The sequence below is a fragment of the Littorina saxatilis genome, linkage group LG6 (genome assembly GCF_037325665.1).
Source record: "Littorina saxatilis isolate snail1 linkage group LG6, US_GU_Lsax_2.0, whole genome shotgun sequence".
NCBI lineage: Eukaryota > Metazoa > Mollusca > Gastropoda > Littorinimorpha > Littorinidae > Littorina > Littorina saxatilis.
The window spans coordinates 12,018,012-12,041,371 of NC_090250.1; the positions used below are offsets into that span (position 1 = coordinate 12,018,012).

General features: G+C 49.4%; 1 protein-coding gene across 1 annotated transcript in view; it reads right to left on the bottom strand.

Moving 5' to 3' along the window:
* LOC138968506 (UDP-N-acetylglucosamine--peptide N-acetylglucosaminyltransferase 110 kDa subunit-like) overlaps positions 1-23,360 on the bottom strand; it is a 98,635-nt gene that overhangs the window by 17,265 nt on the left and 58,010 nt on the right. The window contains exons 14-17 of the mRNA XM_070341075.1: positions 20,343-20,495; positions 19,833-19,922; positions 13,418-13,543; positions 11,561-11,839 (exon numbers count right to left, since the gene is read on the bottom strand). Coding sequence (XP_070197176.1) covers positions 11,561-11,839; positions 13,418-13,543; positions 19,833-19,922; positions 20,343-20,495 — 648 coding nt within the window. The remainder of the gene's footprint in view (positions 1-11,560; positions 11,840-13,417; positions 13,544-19,832; positions 19,923-20,342; positions 20,496-23,360) is intronic.

Consider the following 23,360-nt stretch of genomic DNA (forward strand, 5'->3'; position numbering starts at 1 on the left):
TTAATGAAATGAAAATTTACTTTAGAAATTTTCCATTAAATTACATATTCTTACTCCGAATCACATATATAGCAGATAACATCAACATGGCGGTGGGCAAGAAATAAATCAAACTCACCATCACATTCTGGACAGGAACTGGCCGGCTGCTATAAGGGCAGGTAGACCGCGAGATCCATCCTGTCTGAGTGCAGCCACGTCTCGAAGATAGTAATTAATGAAAATATCTTCTGAGCGCCAGTAAGCCGTCGAGAGCACCTCGTCAAGCCGTTGCGAGCGAAGAACGGCCAAAGACGAAGACCACGCCCTAGTCTCATGGGCTCTGGCCGAGACCAGGGGAAAGGCAGGCTGAGCCCCCCCCCCACTTGTGTGACACCAACTGTAGGCTTGCCGAATAAGGGACGACACCCACCGGGCCAACGTAACTCTTGAAACGTCTTTCTCCCTTGAAGTGAGAAGAGAGATAAACAATAGCTTTTGTGAGGAGGAACGAACCGGCTGAGTCCGAGCCAAATACAGACGTAAGGCCCTAACTGGACAGTTGACCGAATCAGGGTCATCCGGAGCCAACGCGTTGGTCAAGGCCTTGACGCGAACCAACGGAGAGGCCTGCCCCGGAGCCTGATTCTTGGCCAGGAAGTCGGGACGGAAACGAAGAGATACTGAGCCGTCCGACTCGAACAAAATGTCACCTGGCAGACCCGACAGAGCGTGGACCTCGCTACCCCGTCGGGCCGTAGCCAAAAGAACCAGAAAAAGAGTCTTGCGAGTGAGATTGTAGAGACTCGACTCGCTCAAAGGCTCAAATTCCGCGGACCGCAAGAACGCTAAAACAAGGAACAGGTCCCACTTAGGAGCGGGCAAACGAGACCGGACCTCCTTGAGAGCAGCGCCCTTAATGACAGCAGCGATCACCCCCCCCACTTGAACAGATCGGCCGATCTGCTTGAGAGTAGCAGAGATCGCAGAGCGCCGGACCCTCATAGAGGAGACGGAGGCACCCTGCGAAAACATAAACGAGAGGTGGTTGGCGACCTGCATAGAGCGAGGAGCCACTGCAACCACCCCTTTAGCGGAACACCAGGAGGCCCAGGCCCTCCAGTGCGAGGCGTATACGGACGAGGTGGAAGCCCTATGGGAGCTGCCCACCAAGTCCAGCGTCGGAGAAGACGCACCAGAGCGCCTCAGTGAGTCCCGAACAACATCCACACGTGAAGCTTCAGAAGACTGGGCTCCTCGTGTGGAATGCCTGTTCGGGGCTGCACTAATTCCCCTCTTCGCAGAGAGAGAGGAATGGGAGGACCTTGGGCGAGCCGAAGCAGGTCTGGGAACCAGTCCTGCGACGGCCAGAGGGGCGCGACCAGAAGTAGAAGGGCCGGCCCCTCCAGCTCCGCCTTTCGAATTACTCGGCCGAGTAATGGGAAAGGCGGAAAGGCGTACGCCTCCAGACCCGTCCAGGGAATGTCCAGAGCGTTCACTCGCCAAGCCTGAGGGTCCGGGAATGGCGAGACGAACACCGGGAGCCTCTTCGAGAACCTGGTGGCAAACAGGTCGACGAGAGGCTTTGGGACTTGGGTCCAAAGGCGAAGCAGTGCCCCGTGAGTGACTGTCCACTCGGACTGAAGCACCCTGCCGGAGCGACTGAGAGCGTCCGCCAGAGTGTTCAGCCTCCCTGGAAGGTACCTGGCGGAGATCGAGATGCGGTGTTGGTAACACCACCTCAAGACCTCGCAGGTCCTGTCCGAGAGAGACGGGGACCGCGAGCCTCCCTGCTTGTTGATATAAGCTGCCACTGTCGTGTTGTCTGTAAACAGACGAACATGCTTGGCCTGCAGGGAGGGCAGAAACCGGGTGAGAGCTAGAGCTACTGCTTCTAGTTCCAGCCGGTTGATATGCCACTGGCTCTGTTCCACCGACCACAGACCTGACACCATGTGTAGGTCCGTGTGAGCCCCCCACCCCAGCAAGGACGCGTCCGTGAACAGGTCCAAGTCCGGGGGAGGCAAGGCAATCGGAACCCCTCTGCACACCCACTCCGTGTCCAACCACGGGAGGGTGGTAGACTGGAACCATCCCTGGAGAGGGACGAGGACGTTCCAATCCACCCGAGTCGAGCCCACAAACGGCTTCAGAGCTGCCTGAAAAGGACGCTTGTGTACCCGACCCAGAGGGACCAACAGAGCCATGGATTCCATCTGTCCCAAGATGGAGGCAAGAGAGCGAAGGGGCGCCTGCAGGAGGGGCAAAGTCGAGCGTATCTGAGCTTGGAGCTTGTCCACCCTCTTTTGAGAGGGGCGGACAGTCCAAGCGACCGTGTCGAAGGACATCCCCAAGTAGGTGAACGTCTGCGACGGGGTCAGCTCCGACTTTGACGCGTTGATCGAGAACCCCAACGAGTGGGCTTCCCGAAGAACCGTCTGGGTATGCTGCGTGCAGCCTGCCTGGGACTGGTTCAGAACGAGCCAGTCGTCCAGGTAAACCCGCAGGCGGATACCCTGAGACCTCACCAGAGCGCCCAGCTGTCGGACCACCATGGTAAAAATCCATGGTGCGAGCGACAAACCGAAAGGGAGGGCGCGGAACTGGTAGACCTGCTCGTCCCACCGGAAACGAAGCCATTTCCGGTCGGACGGATGCACCAGGATGTGAAAGTATGCATCTGTCAGGTCTATGGAGGTCGCCCAATCTCCTGGGCGGAGAGAGTCTCTGACCTTGGCGGGCGTCTCCATCTTGAACTTTATCTCTCTCAAGAAAGTATTGAGAAAAGATAAGTCCAAGACCGGACGCCACGCCCCTGAAGCTTTGGGCACGGCGAAAAGGCGCCCGTAAAATCCCAGGGAGCTTTGGTCCAGGACCCTCTCCACTGCCCCCTTCTGCACCAGGGAGGCAACTTCCGTTTGCAGAACGGATCTTGCCTCCTGAGAGCAGGGGGGCTTGAAGCGTGGCGGATGTCGGGAAAGAGGAGCCTTCTCCTCCCGCCATAAGAGACGGAAGCCCGATCTCACAACTCCCACTATCCATTGGCTGTCTACTGAGACCATCCAATGGGTGAGTGCCCGGGAGAGGCCCCCCGCCATCACCAAAGTGGAGGGCGGGGGGGGGGTGAGACCGGGGGCGCTTCATTGGGGGTGAGGCTTGCTGTTAGAGCCGCCACGCCCCCTTCCCGACACTGTCTTCTTCTTGCCACCTCGAGAGCTCTGCTGAGCAGGCCTCTTTTGAGCAGGCTTGGGCTTGGAACTCGGCTGAGACTTCCCCTGCTGGGAAGGCTTAGCCTGCTTCGCGCCCTGTAGAGCCATGTCCAGGAACTGAGCGTCCTTGTTGGACTGAATCTCTGCCTGCCGAGCGACAAGCGCCATGTGGCCGAGCAGCGATCCCTCTACAACCGGAGACACACGTAGTGTGTCTCTGGTAGCCTGATCGGCAAACTGAGAGTTGGCAAGAAACAACTCCCTCCTTGTCAAGACCGCATGCGCGTATTGCAAAGAGGAGAGACGAGTCTGTTCCTCATTGACCTTCGCCAGGGCCGTAAGCAGGGAGGAGACATCATCCGCATTTTGCTCCTCACTGAGGGAAAAAGGGACAAGAGAGTCGGTCAACGACCGAGACAGTGCCCGCACCAGCGTCTCGGAGATGGAAGCCAGCTCCAAGAGCTGACGACCGATCTCCTCCAGGGAGATAAGAGTACCCTCCCGCACTGGCACAACCGAGTCAGACTTGACTGGTTTGACAAGCAAAGCCTGCAGCTCCTGCGTCACCGGTAAGATGGCACGCGGGAGAGCAAAGGAAGTGGTGAGGTTGCGGCTACGGACAGGGAAAGCAATCCTCTTCTGTGCAGAATGCACAAAGGAAGAGGACTGCCCTTCATCCGCAAGCCAACCACGAGCCCGTTCCGGAACCGGCCCAAAAGGTGCCAGAAGAGGGAACGGCTCAACCGGAATACCACTGCTCCGTTTGTTCGGGTGCACCAGAACTTGGGACAGGTGGTATGAGACAGACGGAGATTCCACAAACCGGAAGGAGGAAGCGTCATCCTTATCCGGCAGGAAGTCTGCCATAGCTGAAGGCGCCGCCGAAACGGAAGTAGCGGACGTCGCTACACCTTCTGCAAAATACCGCGAAGTCACCTCGGCTGCAGAGTCAAGAATGGACTTGAGCTGAGAGGAAAACACAGTACGGGTGTCTTCGCTGACCACTGACTGCAGTTCAGACTGATCCATCAGCGAAGAACGACCGTAGTCATCAACCACAGTGGCTGAAGGGTACTCTGGATGACCGGAAACCGGAAACCTGTACCCCCGAACATCGTCCTGGTTTAAACCCTGCCCAGTAGGGAGAGGGTAAACCGGAACACCGTCCGAGAACGCCGGATGTGGTTGGGCGGAAGTCAAAACCTCAGCAGAGGAAAGAGACGACCGTCCGTGCTGAAGCACCGGAAGTGCAAAAGCATCACGCTGTTGTTCCCTCTCCGCCATCCAAGAGGAAGTGGACGGTAGAGGGACAGCGTGTCCGGCCGAAGCCGGAAATGCAGACACCATAACCGCCGGGGGCGGAAGCGGTGAATGCACGAACTGCGGCCGGAAGCCGTGAAGCCCGTAGGCCAGCTCATGATCCATCCCATCGCGGCTGGCATTGCGAGCAAGCGTGGGGGGACCTATGCTTCCGGCGGGAGCCGGAAGCGCAGTAACCGTAAACGGTCGCCGCTGCTGGCTAACAGAGTCCTGCTCTACAAGAGGAGGCCTGCCGCCAGCCGAAAGCAGGGAGTGACCCTGCGCACACGAACCGTTGCCCGCACGGGGCTGTCCAGGCGCTTCACGAGAGCAAGAGGACCGGTTCAACTTACTTGTAACGTCTCCACCCGAGACAGGAAGTTGAGGGGCGGAAACAGAAGAAACCTTCCCGGAAGAGAGGGACTGAGTGTCCCCCCCCGAAACCGGAACGGCAGCGCTAACTGGAGTAGACGAGCGCTGCATCTCTGTCTGTACCAGAGAGCGAATCTCCGGGATAAGAGTCTGCAAGAGAGAGGACACAATCGTCCCCTGGTCCGACGCCGACAAAGCAGAGGGCGCAGAAACAACAGTAGAACTAGCACAAACGGGGGTGCTAGAAAGCGGAGGTGAAATAGGCACTGACAAAATTGTGTTGCGTGCAGCGTCTGACACCAATACAACAGGCTTAGAGCTAGAGGACTTGGGCTTAATCTTGCCCTTAATGTCTCCTTTACCCTTACGTTTATCCTGGTCTGCCATGCTGACCAACAACAAACAAGAAACAAGCGAAAAAATTTCACAGAAAAAGTTACTGAAAACGAAAGTCCTAACGGACAGCTAAGCAGTAACTACAGCAAAATAAAAACGAACCAAGCTTGCAACACACAATGCACAAGCGTCAGTGAACACGCCACAAAATACAAGCCAGCAAAGCTAACTGTAAACAAAATGGCGAAAGCACAACAGGTTACTGACGAACAATGTCCAAAGGACAACAGACAGCAACCAACGCACAAGTTCGAAAACAGAAAAATACAGAACGAGCTCACCAAAACAGGCGCCCGCACGGGAGACAAGATGAGTTACGTGGCCGGCAGGTGAACGAAACAGCACAAGGCAGCCACAGTAGCGCACAGAAAATTCAATGACCTCTCACCAGGACAGCTGAAGTCGGAATGAAGTAGCCACGTGCGTGGGATGGGAAGTAGCTAATGGGAGGTAACTCCCAGGGGGTAGCTCACTACCATATGCTAGTTCCAGCTTTTTTGGTGTGGGGTTGCTTCCCTTTAATTACTTTAAAGATGGGTAGCGCTTTCAGTACCTTAGCATACCAGACGGTGTCAACTGCTATATATGTGATTCGGAGTAAGAATATGTAATTTAATGATAGTTTTTAGCGGTAAACTTTTAGCTAAAGCTGACGGCAATTTACCTATTTGGAATCATGTTACTATTCCTGTTAGTGTACATATGCGTGCGCGAGTGTAGTATGCTTCGTATGGTATTTTTATCTGTTGTCTTATTATTTGTTTTGTCTTTTAATGTGCACCACACTGAAATTTCTCTGTATGAGATAATAAAGTATTCGTATTCGTATTCGTATTCGTATTAGATACTTGAGGTAGGCCTAAAGGGATCAGTGTTAGCAGGTAGGGAAGAGAGGGTAGTAAAGCCGGATATCAACACTTAGGCCCGTAATTAGAAAGAGAGGGGAGAGGAGGACTTGTGAAAGTCAAGGAGAAGAGCCCAGCCGCAATGTCCATGTTGCCGGGGGGCTTGCACGTGTGATGCATCAGCGGGGGTCTAATAAGAACGGGAGAGCAACACATTGTGGTCAGTCCTTACCAGCGCGGCGCAGCGGGCATATGCCAACTATTTCTTACTACAATATGGACTTCGAATTTGGAGCGTGGGCAACAGATCTGCCTTTAACGATGGTTAAAGTTCTCCAGGATGAGGAGTTGAACACCCTCAATGTGCTGAGTAATGTGACTGCCCAGGATTTGGAAGGCCTGGGTCTCAAGCGTGGCCACTACGTAGCGCTGAGAGTAGCAGTGGCGGCTCTGCAGAAGCGAAGCGGGGGAGGGCCACTATCCCAGCGGGTGACTGAGGGAAAAAGCGTGGAACCACTCCAGGGACTGTTAGGCGGCTTGTCACTGCAGCCAACAGGTGAGACCTCTTATCTTTCCATTCTGGATTTTGTGCCGGGATCGATGGCGGCCGAGTAGGAGGTGACACTCGGGGGAGGTGTCATCCTAAAACTCAACCAGAGACCAAAACTTGACAAAGTCTCCCCCTGCCACTGGATTGTGGCAAACGCACGCATCATGGCGAGGTTGATTGCTGAGAAGCCCGGGTTTGACTCGACCGCCTACCTCCAGTACACAGAGATGATAGGCGAGCTGGGGGCCAGATACTTGTGGCAGTCGGTGCTTCTGTACGACGACGAGTACAGAAGGCGCCAGTCGTCCAGCGGATTCAAGTGGGGAACCCCCAACCCCCACCTGTCCACGGTGATCCTGCGGGACCGGCTCCAGCATGGCGTCCAAGACAACAAGGGCGGCAAGGCTACGACGGCCAGCGGCGGTTCCCGGCGACCAGCGGGACCCAACGGGAAGGAAGTGTGCTTATTGTATACCAACAAAGGCGACTGTCCCTATGGGTCCCGCTGCAGATTCCTCCACGTCTGCGACACCTGCGGCATGGGCCACCCCGGCAAGGACCACAAAGTGACAGCTACCACCTCCCCAGCCTAGGACACAGCGCAGCGAATTGCCGACAAAACGGTAGGCCCCACCTTCCACAGCCCGTTCCCTCAGCTAGATTCCAATAAGTGCGAATTTCTCGGAAATAGTGATTCCATTAATGCTAAATCTCAAATGTGGCACAAGGTGCTAGAAGGCGATCACGACAAAACCTTTTTATTAGATGGCATAAGAAACGGTTTCCGTGTAACAGAAGAGAGTAGGGCAGGCGTACTAGACGTAGAGCAAACAAACCATAGGTCATCGAACGAACACCATAAAGCTGTGGAAAAAGAGCTATTAGATCAGATAGAAAAAGGTTATTACATTGTAGCTAGTAGAAAACCAACTGTGGTAAACGCTATCGCTGCGATTCCCAAGGATGATGGCAGCATCAGGTTGATCCATGACGCTAGCAAACCCACAGGTAGGGCAATGAACGACTATTCTATACCTGAGTCAGCTAAATTTCAAACCGTATCTGACGCGTGCGCCCTAGCGAAGACAGGGTATTGGTGTGCAAAAGTGGACTTGCAGTCCGCCTATCGGTCAGTATGCATCAGTCCGGACGATTATTGTATGACTGGGCTGAAATGGCATTTCACAGGTGAAAAGAAACCTACTTATCTCTTTGACAGTCGGCTGCCTTTTGGCAGCAATGTAGGGCCGTCACACTTCCATCGCCTGTCGCAAGCTATTCGCAGATGCATGGCACGGAAAGGCATACCAGGTGTGTTAGCGTATATTGATGATTTTCTTCTGGTAGCAGCTACCAGACAAGAGTGCAATGACATGTTACTGTCTTTAATTAGATTATTGAGGGAACTGGGTTTCAACATTAGCTGGAAGAAGGTGGTGGGGCCTACCCAGCGTATCACGTTTCTCGGTGTCGGAACTTCGATCCTAGTAAGCAGCTCACAAGAGACCAGGTGGTTATTCTGGGTACGGGCATGTCAATAACGCTCCAATGGAGCAAAACGATTCAGCGTAAAGAGTGCTCTGTTGAAATTAAGCTCCCGGCAATGTCACTCCATCCCTTGTGTCCAGTGTCTGCCGTGACCGCTGTGTTACCTTTGTTGGGGCCGATGGACCCCAAGGCACAGGTCTTCTCGATGAAAGGATCAGACTTTAATAAGAAACTGCGCTTGACTACCGCTGTTGCTGGGGGAAACTTCTCCAGCCACAGCTTTCGGCGGGGTGGTGCCGCGTGGGCGTTGAGTTGTGGTGTGCCGGGGGAAATTGTCAAGGTGATGGGGGATTGGAAAAGCTACGCGTACTTAGGCTACTTAGACCAGCTGCCACCAAAGATCATTGACTCTTACAGATCACATGTAGCCCAGGCAACCCCTTCATGTATAACATCACAACAATCCTAAACCTCCCACCTCTAACCTAGTATACTGTCTTTAGTTGGGCTGAATAACGAGTAGTACAGCGGTCCCTGCAATGTACGGCCCCCGGCGTGAGCGGACACCTGACATGTACGGACACATTTGCTCGGCACGGAGTGTTTTCCTTCTATATTTGCCCCCCCATAGGCGGACACCTGCAAAACGTGGACGCGGACACTCATTTTCGATCCCAACAGCAGGTCATACCTCCAATGTACGGACAGACCATCGTCAAATTTTCACCACAACAAAATCGATAACAGAGCAGTCCGGCTCTTGGTACAAAGATCACAGCCGCAATGGCGTGATGACAGTCACTGATAACTTGAGAGCCCGTGTACCCATCAGGAGGGGGGGTAGTTTTGGTCAGGAGTGGAGTACATGCGAAGATGCCAACATGAAACTGCACTGTGCTCTTTATTCTTGTCTGTTGGACGTAAACAACAGAAACCACATGTACAGTCGATGAAGGTCCTGAGCGAAAGAGAGTGAAAAACCGGCCACAGTTCTCAGCATTGTGTGTCTGTGTGTAACCTCTTTCATTGACAAGATGCTCTTGTTTCCCCTCAGCCTTGACCAGTGAGTCGGTTGCCTAATCTGTGAACCCTTCAGTTGTCTTGCTTTGTCAAAAGTTACGACACAGTCAACTGGTTTTGCTCTGAGTGAACAGTGCAGCTGGCCTCTCTGGCCACAGCCCCAAACAGTACATGGCTGGAGGGGTAGCTGGCTAAACTCTGTGCATGTGGGGTGTCCGGTGTCACTACATGTCAGCAGGAAGAGCATTGGAGAGAAATAGAGAGGTGTACTCTTCCACACAATTTCCAAGCATCAGTTGTCACGGCTTGGGGTAGGCATTAGTGAGGGAGAGTAGGAGCTGTGTTATGTACTGTGTATTTCCGACTGAAGAGTGAAAAGTCACTGCCATGCCACATGATCGGCATGCAGTCAATAAAGCCAGACAAGAAGAAAATAAATTACATGATTATGACATGCAGCTCTATCTGCTGCTATTTCTTCAAACTGGTTTTCAAGCTTATTCTTGCAAAGCATCTGCACACGCTCCTCTGTGCTGTGTTTATGTGGCTGCTTTCCTATGTCAGTGCATGGTGAGTGTGTTCACTGCCTTGAGGATTTATTTTATCTCTTCTTTTCAACACTTTTCATACAAATCATTTTTACAGAACGTTTAAAGAAGTATTAAGAGTTTATTGTTATTGTTTAGTAGCCACAAGAAGTGATTACCATAGACTCAATCCTGTTGTTTGTGTGTCTCTGTGTGAGTGTATGGGGGAGGGGGTGGTGTGGTCACCCCTCCCGTGACCGGACACCTGCAATGTACGGACAGTTTTGCTATGGCCCAAGGGTGTCCGTTCATGAGAGGGACTGCTGTACCTCTAATTTGGGACTTATCACTGCACAATGATATCTCTCATTGTCAGATGGTATTCTCTTGAATAAACTGCCCTCGTTATTTGCCCAAAATCAATACATGACTTGGCTACGTGTGATGTATGTGCGCACGAGAGTGATTGCGTGTGTGTCAGGTGTATGTGAGTGTGTGCGCGCGCAGGTGTGTGAGTATAACTGTAAGTAATAAGAGGGAGAGAAAGAGGAGTGTCATTTCTTTGGGATTATCGTGTGCTCTTGATTTGCGCCGGGAGGGGGGGGGGGGGGGGGGGGCGATAAGTGAGTAGTTTAAACATCTTTCATTCATTCGGATTCACACAATCACATTCAGAAAACACAGGACAGAGACAGTTGATGTTTAAAAATAAGAAAATGTATATTAATTGAAGAATACAAGGGACAAAACAGAAGAGAAGTATAAGCTATTTAACATATCACACGGCTCAAAAAGCTTTCAAATAATGTCCACAACCAAAAGGTCCAAGAGTTGTTTCACACTGTGACACTACACATCATGACATGTCACTTTTATGCCAAGGCTTTCCTTGCTGCAGATTTGCAGTCCTTCAAAAGAGTGTCACTCAGGTCTGTGTTGTAGCATGCCCCATTTGCCTGCGACTTCAAAGTCAGGATGGCACTGAGAGTCTTGCTTCCCATTGATCCTCTGAAATCAGTCTTGTCCGCAGCGTATTTCGGTAAAAATCTTTGAAAGTGTTTCGTCCACTTCGACTTGGAAGCTGCACCAGTCGCTTCATCAGCTTTTCGTTTCCTTGGTCTTCATCTGCCTCCCATTTTCACTTCTAACACCGCACGACCGAAGACAAAGACTGATGCCTGAATACTGTACATCACAAAGACTGACGCTTGGAACAAAGACTCGCGCTAGAACCAAAGACATATAAGCTTACGCTTACAATTAGTTTCCAATCTGCGGATTACGACTCCCGCATTGGTATCAATTCACGATTGCCATTGGCCCAGAGAGTCACCGGAACAGCGAATACTTGCAACGAAATTCACGATTGGCTAAGCAAGTCACATGGACAACATCGACAGTCCATTGCGGAGTGGTTCCCGATGTTCGGTACACGGCTAGTTGCGCAATGTTGAGGAAAACCGATGTAAAAAAAAAAAAAAGTTGCCAACTTTAAAAAAATCGGAGTACTTTTCAAAATTCCGTAAATCCGTACTTTAATTATGTTTCCGTAAATAAATACGGAAAATCCGTATGGGTTGGCACCTCTGTAAAACCCATGTAGTTTGAGATTCAGCCCAGATTGTGTCTTGACAACAGTGACTACCTATAAAGGTTAACAATCTATATTACCAGAATCTCAAGCATCAAACTCAAATCATTCCCTTGAAAACGGAGTATGGTTGCCTAACTGGGGAGAAAAACCGGTCAATCGTGCAAAACATGAGTGTACACAAGCGTTGCAGCCCAGGATTGCAGAAGAAGAAACCAAAATCCGATCTGTTGCTGTCACCCTCCCTATTTCCCCCCTCCCCCAGAGAAAGGACAGGCAAGTACCTCCACAGACGTGGCTAGCTGTTTGAGGGCTTGGAGGTCGACACCGCTGAAGATCCAGTGGTACTTGCTGCCGGACGTGGCGTCTGTGATGCGCACCATGATGCGCTCCAGCATGTGGGGGAACATGTGCTGGTGGTCGCCGATGAAAAAGGTGTCACGCATGAAGGCCAGCTTCTCCGAGTACTGGTCAGCCAGCTCCACAGGGGAGGTGATGGCGTCCGTCACGATGTAGTCCATGAAGGAAGCGCCGCTCGTACCAGGGTAGCCCAGCCACATCACCTTCGGGGAAGGGATCAAAAACAATTTGGCCTTCAGTAGAAGAAATACATTCAGAGAGAGAGAGAGAGAGAGAGAGAGAGAGAGAGAGAGAGAGAGAGAGAGAGAGAGAGAGAGAGAGAGAGAGAGAGAGAGAGAGAGAGAGCAAGAGAGACAGAGAGAGAAAGCAAGAAAGACAGAGAGAATTTTAAAGTGGAATCTGTTCCCTTTAGTTAATACCCCAGTCACACATCGACGCCGCTTCTACTACGCTGCAAAAATGTCCGAGAGCGTGGCCAATCGTGGGCCAAACATGGGAGGATCTCCACAAGCGTGGTTTGGTCTGGGTGGGATCTGCTAGGTCGCGAAGCTGCACGCTCTCCCTACGCTTATTTTGAACTGCACAAAACAAGCGTAGCCGGGTCATGGCGCGGTACAGTCGTGATGTCGGTTTTTTTATGGCCCCTGTCCCACAGCTCTATGTTTTTACGACGACCATGCTGATCACTCCGATCTGAAAAAGTTATCAAGTCGGGGCTACCTGTCAAAATCCAGCACATGGCAAATAAAAAAAATTACATCAAGACTGTACACGACTACGCAGTTCAACATAAGCGTGCAAGCTTACCAACCTAGCAGATCCCACCCCGACCAAACCACGCTCATGGAGATCCTGCCACGTTTGGCCACGCTCTCGGGACACTTTTCCGTCGTGGAAGAAGCGGCGTCTATATTATGTGATTGGGGTATTAGTGCCATGTGCGGGGTTTTGACGGCGATATGCCCCGATTTGATAACTTTTTCAGATCGGCGTGGTCGTGGTAAGGACGTAGCGCTGTGTGACGGGGGCTTAAACAATGAAAATGGTTCATCTGCATCAGAAAGAGTTTTTATCTCTAAAACCCCAAAGTAATGGGGACGGTTTCATAAGCTCTTTGGCGTTCCTAAGGGGTCAAGATGGGGTTAAGAGCAAAAGCTAAGATAGGTGCGTTTCATGGGCCGCTCTTTGGGCCAAATAGCGCACCTATGTTGCTCTTAGCGTAGGACAGCAACCCCCCCAGTCCTAACATGCCTAAGAGCAGGCAGGAGCGCCCCCTACTTGCAAGGAAGATAATTTTGTTCCTAAATACGGCGGCCGAAAATGTGGCTGTGTGTCAACTCGACCATCATTTTGCGATATTACGCTAATTTTTGTCACCGCACTGTTCTACTGAATGTCGATAACGACAACGAGTGTTCCTGCCCTTATAACAATTCAAGTATCGCAAGAAGTGGTTAGGCGCTTTCTGTTGGGTTCACACAGAAAAACGGTGCAATCATACAGTGTGGTTGTCTGCTTTCAACCGGATGTTGCGACCGGACGTGACGCAACTAATCGGGAAACTCCGATTACGCACTAAAAATAGCGCTTTGCTCGCTCTTTGCAAAGAGCGATCCCTAAGATGAAACGCATCGTTCCTAACTTTCGTCACGCTCTTAGCTATTACGCTCTTAAGGCCCTCTTCCTAAGAACGCCAAAGAGCGACATATGAAACTGGCCCCTGGTTTTTGCAGATTTTTGGTCTTATAATGTGGGGTTGACTGTATCTAAAGTGTGGCTACCTGCATAGGTGCAGGTTTGAGGGCAAAAAGCTCATTGCGAGCACCCTTGGTGTAACCGTTCATGTTGACCAGGATGTGGATGCCGTCAGCGTGGATACGGTCTGCAGCTTTGCCATTGCACGGGATCTGCACACCAGACACATGTCAATCTACTGTCAAGTTTGATTAATCAAGATAGACAATCTTACAAGAAAATTACTTCATTAGGAATATCTTGCAAGAAGTTTACTAAATCAAGACATATAACAAGAAGTTTACTAAATATAAAATTTCGAAAATAAATTTTGATTTAATTAATATACTTACCAACTCACATAGATAGCAATAACTTCGTTTGGTTGCTAAGACATTGAAGCACTCTCACATGGTAACATGGGGAGATAACTCTAAAACAAAACCCACATGCCATATAAGGCATGGTCCGTGGTGGTTATCTCCCCTGCCGGTGTACTGCGCATGCGCAGGATGTATACCGGTGACAATCATTCCGTCCTGAAACATATACCCCTTTATACAATTTGCGGGGCAGGCTGGGAGGGAATTCAATATGTGAGTTGGTAAGTATATTAATTAAATCAAAATTTATTTTCGAAATTTTATATTAAATTACATATTCTTACTCAACTCACATAGATAGCAGATTGCTAATCTAGGTGGTGGGCAATTATTCACAGTCAATATCCTGTAAGTACTTGTCCTGCCGCGACTATAGCCGGCAGACCATGTGTACTATAATAGCGAGTATTTAAAATATCCCGCAGATAGAAACTCATAACTACGTCCTTGGACGTCCAATAAGCTGCATTCATACTTATGCAAGTCTTCCAGACTTGAGTACAGCTAAAAAAGAGAGGCCCACACTCTGACTTCTTGAGTCCGTGCTGCCTGAAGAGGGAGGACTGACTGTCCCCCCTCCCCCCTTTTTCTTGCTACCACTTGTAGGCATGCCTAATCAATGTGGCAGTCCATCTAGGTAAGGTTGACTTCACCTAAGTCATTGCCTCTACCAGTGTTGATGGATATGAACAAGAACCTTTGTTTTGGTGATCTAAACGGATCAAAGCGAGTTAGAAAAGTTTTCAAACTCAAAATGTTCAATTGGCTAAATATGGCTCTAGCGGAGCCAAAATATTACTAAGTGGTTTGAATTGCATTATCGGAGCTGGTTTCTCCGGTTTCTGCTTATTTGCCAGAAATTTTGAACAAAACATAAGCGTCATAGATCAGTCTTTCTCCAAAGAGATGTCTATAGCAAAACCAGACATAAAATGCACTTACTCCCACTTCTCTCAGAAGCTAGTAGAGTAAGCATGACCGCTTTCCGTGTTAGATTAGCAAGGCTAGTTTTTATAACGGATCAAAGAATCCGATCTCAAATGCTCCAAAACTAGGAGCAAATCCCAAGCCAGTTGGGACTGGAGATTTGTTTTCAGCCAACCGAAGAGAGGCTCCCTTATTCACTATGGCGATAACACCCTCAAATGAATATTGCGACCTAGTAGTTTCAGTGTAACTGATATCGCGTATCGTCTTACTTCAAAGACGTGGGAGAAAATTCGGAAAGCCAGGATAAGTGGATAGCCACCTGCATTGAACAGAGAGAAGTGAAGTTCTTTCCGTTAACATTACGCCATTTGGTCCAAGCTCGTCAATGTGACACGTAAAACAAAGACGTTGAACCCCTATGGGATCTCTGGACCAAATCCAGAGTTGAGGCAGAAGTCTCTGAGCGTCTCAATGATTCCCATACAATAGCCACCCATATGGCTTGTAGTATAGATCTTCCATGCTTCGGGGTCCGAGAACAGGGAGACGGACATTGGCAAATGTCGATAGTACCGAGAGCCAAATAAATCTATCAGCGGCTTCTCCAAATTCGCCCGAAGGCGTAGAAGCGCGTGGTGAGATAGAGTCCATTCTGTGTGGACATTCTTGGCCGACCGACTTAGTGTGTCGGCCAAGTCATAGAGGCTGCCAGGAAGGTACTTCTTTGCTAATAAGATCTCGTGGTGGTAACACCACATCAGAATCTTGCATGCTCGATGTGGCAGCGATAGGAAGCGAGAGGCCCCCCCGCTTGTTGAGATAAAACGCCACTGTGGTGTCGTCTAAATAAATCAACTCATGTTCTCCTCTGACAAAGGGAAAGAGTTCCACAAGAGACAGAAAACTGCTTCGATGGTGGAGGGAGAACCAATGGGAACGCCTTGCATGAGCAACATGTGAGAAACCATTATTTGATCGTGTCTGAGAACCAGTCAAGAAAAGACACTAGCATGTTCCAGCTCTTTGATAGCTTGCTTAACGCCCAATCAACTTAGAATCAAAGTCAGAGCCCTGACTGAGGCTCTGAATGAAATAAAATGTTGCCACTTCCGATCTGTTTTGTGTATCAAATTGTGGAAGTAAACATTTGTTCACTCTATGGAAGTGACCCAATAGGAAAGCCCCAGTGCCTCCCTCAATAAAATGGGAGTCCTAAAACCCCACCAGCCGCTGTGTAGTGGTAAAACACAAAGGCGGGAAAAGTGTGATGCAGAGCACTAAGACTCCAGTTGATATAACTGCCAAGCGTGTGAGAGAAAACGTGCTTTTGTCTGACCACCGACCCCCACTGCTAACCTGCCACGAGGGGGAAGAAAGGTGTGTATTTGGCACAGTGCCCAAGGAGAGAGCATGAGGATAAAATGTGAAAACCAGACCGTCTAGCCAAGTGCTTTTCTTTTGATAACAAGACAAAGCCGAGGCCTGCAGTGCACTTTCCTTTGCTGTGAGATTCTCTTTGTTAGAGAAGAGTCCGCGTTTGTCATAGAAGCGGAAACGAAAAGAGAACCCTCAAACAAGAGAGAGATTAAAGTCTCGCCAACAGAACCATACTGTCGGTCGAGGCCTTCCCCCAGGTGAACAGCAAAGCTACATTCTTTGTATATGCGCCCCGACAGAACACAAAGGTATCCAGTGAGGATGTCCCCGCACAAGGGAGAGAACGAATCAAAGTCTTGGTGAAAGACGATAATTATAAAGAAGTGCGGCCACAATCTTCCACAGCCAGGAGATCCTTGTTCTTGCAAACAGACAGAATCTCCTTGCTATAAACATCCAGATGGATGTTCGTCAAGTCCGGTGTAACCGGGAGCGATTCCGTAGTTAGAACAAAAGAATAACCTAAGTTCTTAGGCTTGATGTAAACCAAGGCCTACGGATAGCGCTCAGCGAGTGATGCGCTACTTGCGCGGGTGACGCAAGTTAATGAGAAGGAGCAAAATCAGCCAAAGCTGATGGATGCCAACTACCAACACAGAAGTGTTATCGGCGGAAGGCCGAGAAAGAGACCGAAGCAGGGTCTCAGAGAGCGAAGACAGCTCTAATGACTGTCGACAACACTCCTCGATCATCATAATATGCTTCTCAGTGCACACAGACGGTCTTTCTTTAGAATAACCATCTTGCCGTAGACCAGCCAAGTCCGTAGTCACCGGAAGTGTAGTCTTAGGCAGAGCAAACGAATCAAGAAGATTCCGAGATTTCTGCGGCAAACAAACTTTGCGCAAAGACATGCCGGCCGATGCGTTGAGAAACCTGCCTGGAGTAGCTAACCAAGGTTGAGCTGAAACCGGGGCAGGCCCGTATGCAGTGAGTAAAGGCAGTGAGGAACCAAGCAGCCTCTGTGCCAAAAACCTTTCCCATCTCAAAAGAGATTGAAGGCGATTCTCGAAAACGAAATCTTGAAGATCGCTCACGCACAGGCGTGAAATCAGCAAAAGCTGAAGAGGGAGGAGCATTGGAAGCAGAAACCTCTGACACCCCTTCCTCGAAATACCGGGATGTGACTTCAGCAGCTAAGTACAGAAGATCTGTCAACTTTAGTCGGAATGCGGAAACCAGACTCATCGTCCTGCTCAGGATCAGAGTTTGCCATGTCACATCGGAAACTTCATCTGCCGAAAAGGCATCCGGTACAGAACCGGCATAACCGTCCGATGAAGCAAAATCAGTCGGCCGGAAACGCTTGGTTCACAGAACCAGCCACAGGCAATCGACCAGTAGTCGTGTGGCTAGCTGAACCGCTACCAGCGGAAGCAGCTGTTGCCTGAAACACCCGACCGGAAACCACTGGTGTGGAACGGAAGGATGAATGCTGGCCAGCGTCCCCCATACTCGCCGAAGCGTGTAAAGCGGAAGACGCTGTGCTCTGGTCACCGACAACACCACGCCCCGAGACGGAAGTAGCTGTGGCGGCAGAGCGGAAAGCGACAGGAACAAAAGGATGGACACCAATTTGGTGGCGATCAGAGTGCCCTGCTGTTCTATTACTATGTCCCGGAACTGCCGAAGCGGAACCGAGAGTAACGAACGTACGCTCTTCCCAGCTACCCCCCGTTGTAGTCTGTGCCACAGACGAACGAGCAGCCGAGGAAAATTTTTTCCGGAAACCGGAACTCCATCCGTCTGCCCAATGCCAGCTGTAAAGCTGAGAGAGGAAGCGGATGTAGTCTGAGAAAAGGCAGCGGAAGCCGCAAAAGCGGAACCGGAAGCCACAGGCTGATGAATGCCTCCTGCCAACAGCGAAGTGCTACCAGCAGAAGGCAAACCTCTCCTACCACCGGAAGCCGCAGCGGCCGAAAACGGCGGAAGCGGAACCAGCAGTGGACTGTATAGCATCAGCATCAAAACGGATCCATTAAATGCCCACCGGAAGACCCTGTTGTCTGGCTACCGGAAGTAGCAGACACATGCTCTTCACACCCCAAGACGTGTACCGGGTTAGGGTACAGGAATGGCGTGTGGAAACAACCTTAGGGCCGGTGTGCACTTCCGCCGAAACGGAAACCGACGCCACAGGTTTGCGTACTTCGCCAAGAACACCCAGAGGTGCTGATGTCTGAGACCCAGACAATACCAACACCGTTGTTGGATCTGCGACCACGTCAGCGGACGTGACCGTCGCAGATGGTTCTGAACGAACCCGCACAAGAGAATGAACATTTGCAAAACCCGAAGGAAGAGGCAGAGCAGCATGTGAAGCTGATTGCCGTTCCGACGTAAACAATTCATGTAAAAAGGTAAAGGTAAAGGTATTCCCATAACCATCTGGTCGTAGGGGAGAGAGATGTTAGAGATCTCCACTTTTCTGGGGGCCAGCTTTTTATGAGGGCGGTGCCCATCTCCTCTCCCTTGCTGCCTTTGCCTTCCCCGGCCCTGAATAGGGTCAGGTACCCATTTCCAGCTGGGTGGACTGGAGAGCGCTCGGAAAAATCGGGTATTTGTATTTGTCCCCGAGTGGGGGACGAACCACGACCTCCAGCGTGAGAGGCAAGCGCTCTAACCACTGCGCCACTCCGCTCTGTACCTCTGTCTTAAAAGACGAAAAGATCGCCAGCAAATCAGCTTTAGTCAAAGATAGATCAGCTTTATGAGCCTGAACTTTCTTAGAAGATGCCAAAACAGAAGAGGCAGGTTTGTCAATGGAAACCGAAAACGATTCTTTATTCTCTGGGTTGAAAACAGAAACAGATACGTTATCGCTCGGCGAAGTTTTCTGAGCAGTACGAGACGTAGTGGTAGTAGCCACCTTAGCTTTGAATTTGGTCGCTTTGCCTGACTGAGAACTGCGAGAGCTAGCCTGTCCGGTCGAACTCCGAGTTTTCTCTCTTTCTTTATCTTTAGTTTTATCCGCCATTTTGAATGACAAAATAGAACCAAAACACAAGATGCAAAACGCTCAAAAAAGTTAAGTCAAAACGTCTCAAAAGAAAAATGAAATCTCTCACCCAATCTTGAAGAAGAGATGAAACAAACAAAAGTGTTACCAAGATTCGATGGTCAGCACAGCAGTGAAGACCAATAGCTTAAATCAAAGCCAGAGTACAACAGACACGTCCAGCGCCGTGTGTTGAAGGAAAAGGAATGATTGTCACCGGTATACATCCTGCGCATGCGCAGTACACCGGCAGGGGAGATAACCACCACGGACCATGCCTTATATGGCATGTGGGTTTTGTTTTAGAGTTATCTCCCCATGTTACCATGTAAGAGTGCTTCAATGTCTTAGCAACCAAACGAAGTTATTGCTATCTATGTGAGTTGAGTAAGAATATGTAATTTAATTAGGAATATCTTGCAAGAAATGTACTGAATCGGGACTGTCCGACAAGAAGTTTGCTGAATCAGGACAAGAATTAACCCAAGGCAGTGTTTGACATCAAGCGTAAGAGCAAAAGTAAGGCAAGGACATTTGGACAGCTTGATAATTATATGTGTAATCTTATGCTTTTGTCGTAACTTCTTTCTTTCATAAAACATGCACATTTATGTATAACTAAAATACCTATGACACACGAACCCACTGAGTCATCTACATATTAGATTCAGGTATTCAGATACAAGCTATGTCAACAGATCACTCAGCTGTTACCTTTGATAAATCGATGAAGTGTTCTGTCTCCTGAGCAATCTTACTCCTGAAGCTGGTGCTGTCATCAGCACTGAGTGAGTAGCAGAATACCTGAAACAGACAGTCACATGCGTTCTTGGTATGAAACAAAACCTTTCCAGTTAGAATGACAGACTTAAAATAATAAACAATAACAAAACAGAAAGGAATTAACCTTTAATACAAATGTAAACTTTTTTTTTTTAAATGAAGAACTCCTGTAAATTTCAAACCAGTTTCCCATTTCTATTTCTTTGTTTTTTCAATGTTTCTTCTTTGGACTTCATTTATTTAAAATTGGCATTTCCTCTTCACAAAAAGAAAGTGTGGGTTATTCTATAAGGAAGGATGAGGCACAGAAGAAGCACAGGCACTAGAAGAAAACCCTGTTAAGAAGCACTGTAGACTTTTCAATTATGTTTGGGTATTTCTTTTCTCATCGGAACTGCATGGTAAGCCACAAGTAATGAACAACTGATATTTTTAGCTTACCTCGATTTTTTCCCTGTCATGCATGCCAGGTATGCTCTGCATAAGATGTGAGGTGGGATGGTTTCCAAAGTCAGAGCTGACGTAACCAATGCGTAGACGACCACTGCCAAGATCTTTGGGGTGCTGGTAGGGCGGTTTATGTAAGACATTAATCTGAAAACCACACAAACATGTATCATTATCCATTCAGTATAGCTCCTAAACAAATTAACTCGAAAATTTTTAAGTAAATTTTCATTTGATTAATATACTTACCCGAATCACATAAAAGCATTGACGCAGTCTTACATGCTTAAGGTCTGAAAAGGTTACCCGTCTTAAACAATTTTAAAAGGGAAGCAACCCAACACAAAAAGTGTAAATACAGGTATGGTAATGACCATCTACCCAGGGAGTTACCTCCTGTCCGGGTTACGTGACGTCACTTCCCCTGTAAACACCACGTGTAACTCATACGACTTAATAGACTAAAAAATCATATGCGGGGTTGGCGGGAGGGAATACACTATGTGATTCGGGTAAGTATATTAATCAAATGAAAATTTACTTAAAAATTTTCGATTAAATTACATATTCTTACTCCGAATCACATAAAAGCAGATAGCTTCAACAAGGCGGTGGGAAAGAAAAATCCAACTCACTCTAAAAAACCTTGCCAAAACACTGGCCTGCTGCCAAAAGGTCAGGAAAAGGGCCCAGTGAGAAAGAAAATCTAACTCACTCTAACCCTTGCCAGGAACTGGCCCACTGCCAAAAGGCAGAAAAGGACATGAGAACCATCCTGATTGACAGTGGTGATGTCTCTCAGGCAAAAGTTGCGAAAGACAACATCAGAGAGCCAGAAATGTGTGCCCAGCACTTCTTCCAATCTCCTGGACCAAACGACCCAGAAAGAGAACCCAGCCTTGGATTAACCCGAGCCGAGTAGGGGAAAAGACAAGCTGCCCCCCCCCCCCCCTTTCTATTGGAAGGAAATGCCGATGCCCAAGAAACGATCCATGCGTAGGGATGTCCACTCAGTGCAGTGAAGGACAACCTCACGAAGACCGTAAAACAATCAGCCAAAGTAAGCAAACCTTGGGATGGAGTGAAGCCCGAAAGGACTGTGAGATAAAAGTCAGCTTCCAGAGAAGAGTGACCAATATCCAACAAAGATAGAGAGAGAGACAGCTGAGTACAAGGTACCAGAGCCCACCTCGACAGGAAAATCCCAAAAAAGAGACAGTCGCCAGTAATCCTCTACCAGTCAATGCGAACGCAGAGAGAGAGGTAATACGAGGAAAAAACTGGAAGTAAACTTCACGGCCAAATCAAGAGGAATTCTTGAGTTCGGCCGAAAAACTAGATCGCGTCTGTCTACCTCTGAGAGACAGAGAGTCAGACGCGGAGATCAACGGGCAAACGCCGTAGTCATAGTTGCCTGTGGTGGGAGGGTGACTGTAAAACAGAAACCCGACCCAACGGAAGTCGTCCTGATTCACCTCGTGCTAAGACGAGGAAGAAGAGGAAGAGCCAAATCCGAAGTCACAGGAACCGAAAATGCCATAGTCGCCCACGCTAGACAGGAGGCTATAGCACAGGCTAAGGCTGAAAGTCATGATGCCCGAAGGACAACCATGTACCAAAGTACCAACAGTACCAGGTAAACGTAAGAAACGTAAGTTTCGGCTGCCAAACAAGATGCTGGGCTAAAAGCCCACAGCAAAGAAAAACCGGAACATTAGCTAACCCTCTGCCCAAAAGGAGAGGAGTAGCCAAAAACCTGAGAGAGGTGTTAAGCCACAAAGAATGACTCCTCAAACATACATTGCCAAAGACAATGCCCCCTCAGGAAAATCTGAATGTTACTTCCGAGGCCAACTCAAGCGCACCTTAAGTTTGGACGAAACACCAGAACGAGTCTGATCGCTAGAGAAAGACAGAGTCAGACTCGGCGAAAGACAAACCAGGACCAAGTCCAGAAGCTTGTGGCAAAAGTGAGAAAAACGGGGAAGCCTGAAGACAGGAGACCCCACTCAAACGGAAATCGTCCTATCTCATCTCCTGCTTAAGATGAGAATAAAGGAAGAAAGTCGAAGTCCGAAGCCACAAGAACAGGGAAAGCAACAACCATCACCGCAAACAGGTGGAATGGCTGTTGCACCAGCCGAGGCTAAAAAACCTGGATGCCCTAAGGTCAGTCGGTGTTCCAAAACTCAGACGTACCTACGAAACGTCTGTGAAAGAAACAACCTCTCCGGTAAAACCGGAAGTGCCACTGCAGCAGCCCGTGGCTGAACTACTGTTACACTGAGTGAGGACTGAAGCAGTATACCCGAAGAACAGCGCTAGATCCGACCAGAAGAGACCTGAGCGGGTGCTCGAGCTGATGGGCCTAGATCACTGTTAAAAGATCGGACTGACGCATAAGCAAATATGCACACAAATATGTGAGTCGCCCGACCTCACCACTCCCACAAACTATTGGCTGTGTACAGAGACCATCCAATGAAAATTGCAAGGAGGAGACCCCCCCGCCATCGCCAAAGTGGAGGGCGGAGGAGGGGGGGGGGATGTGTGATCGGGGGCACTTCCTTGTGGAGAGAGGCTTGCTGCTAGGGCTGCCCTTCTCCCTGCCCAAAAGTGATCTATTTCTCGAAAATCGAGAATCAGGCAGATACTGCCTATTGGCCGCCGGCTTAAATTGTCCAGAGACCTGAGCATGCTTCCTCTGAGGAGGCTAGCTCTGCTTTAACCCTTGTAGAGAAAAGTCAGAGATCTGCTGATTTCTATTCAACTGAATCTACTTTTCTTTTCTGGTATAAACACCAAAGTTCAAAAAGTAGGTCCCTCTACCCCGAGCAAAGCCCAAGTGTCTCTCCTAGCCTGCTCAGAGAACTGAGCATGCGAGAGAAACAAGTCCCTCCGACACCTGACTGTAAAGTGTGGTGAAGGGAGGACAGCCCCTTTTATGCTCTTTGTTCACCCTAGTAGGGCTGACTAAAAGAGTGGAGATGTCATCAGAGTCCTGATACACAC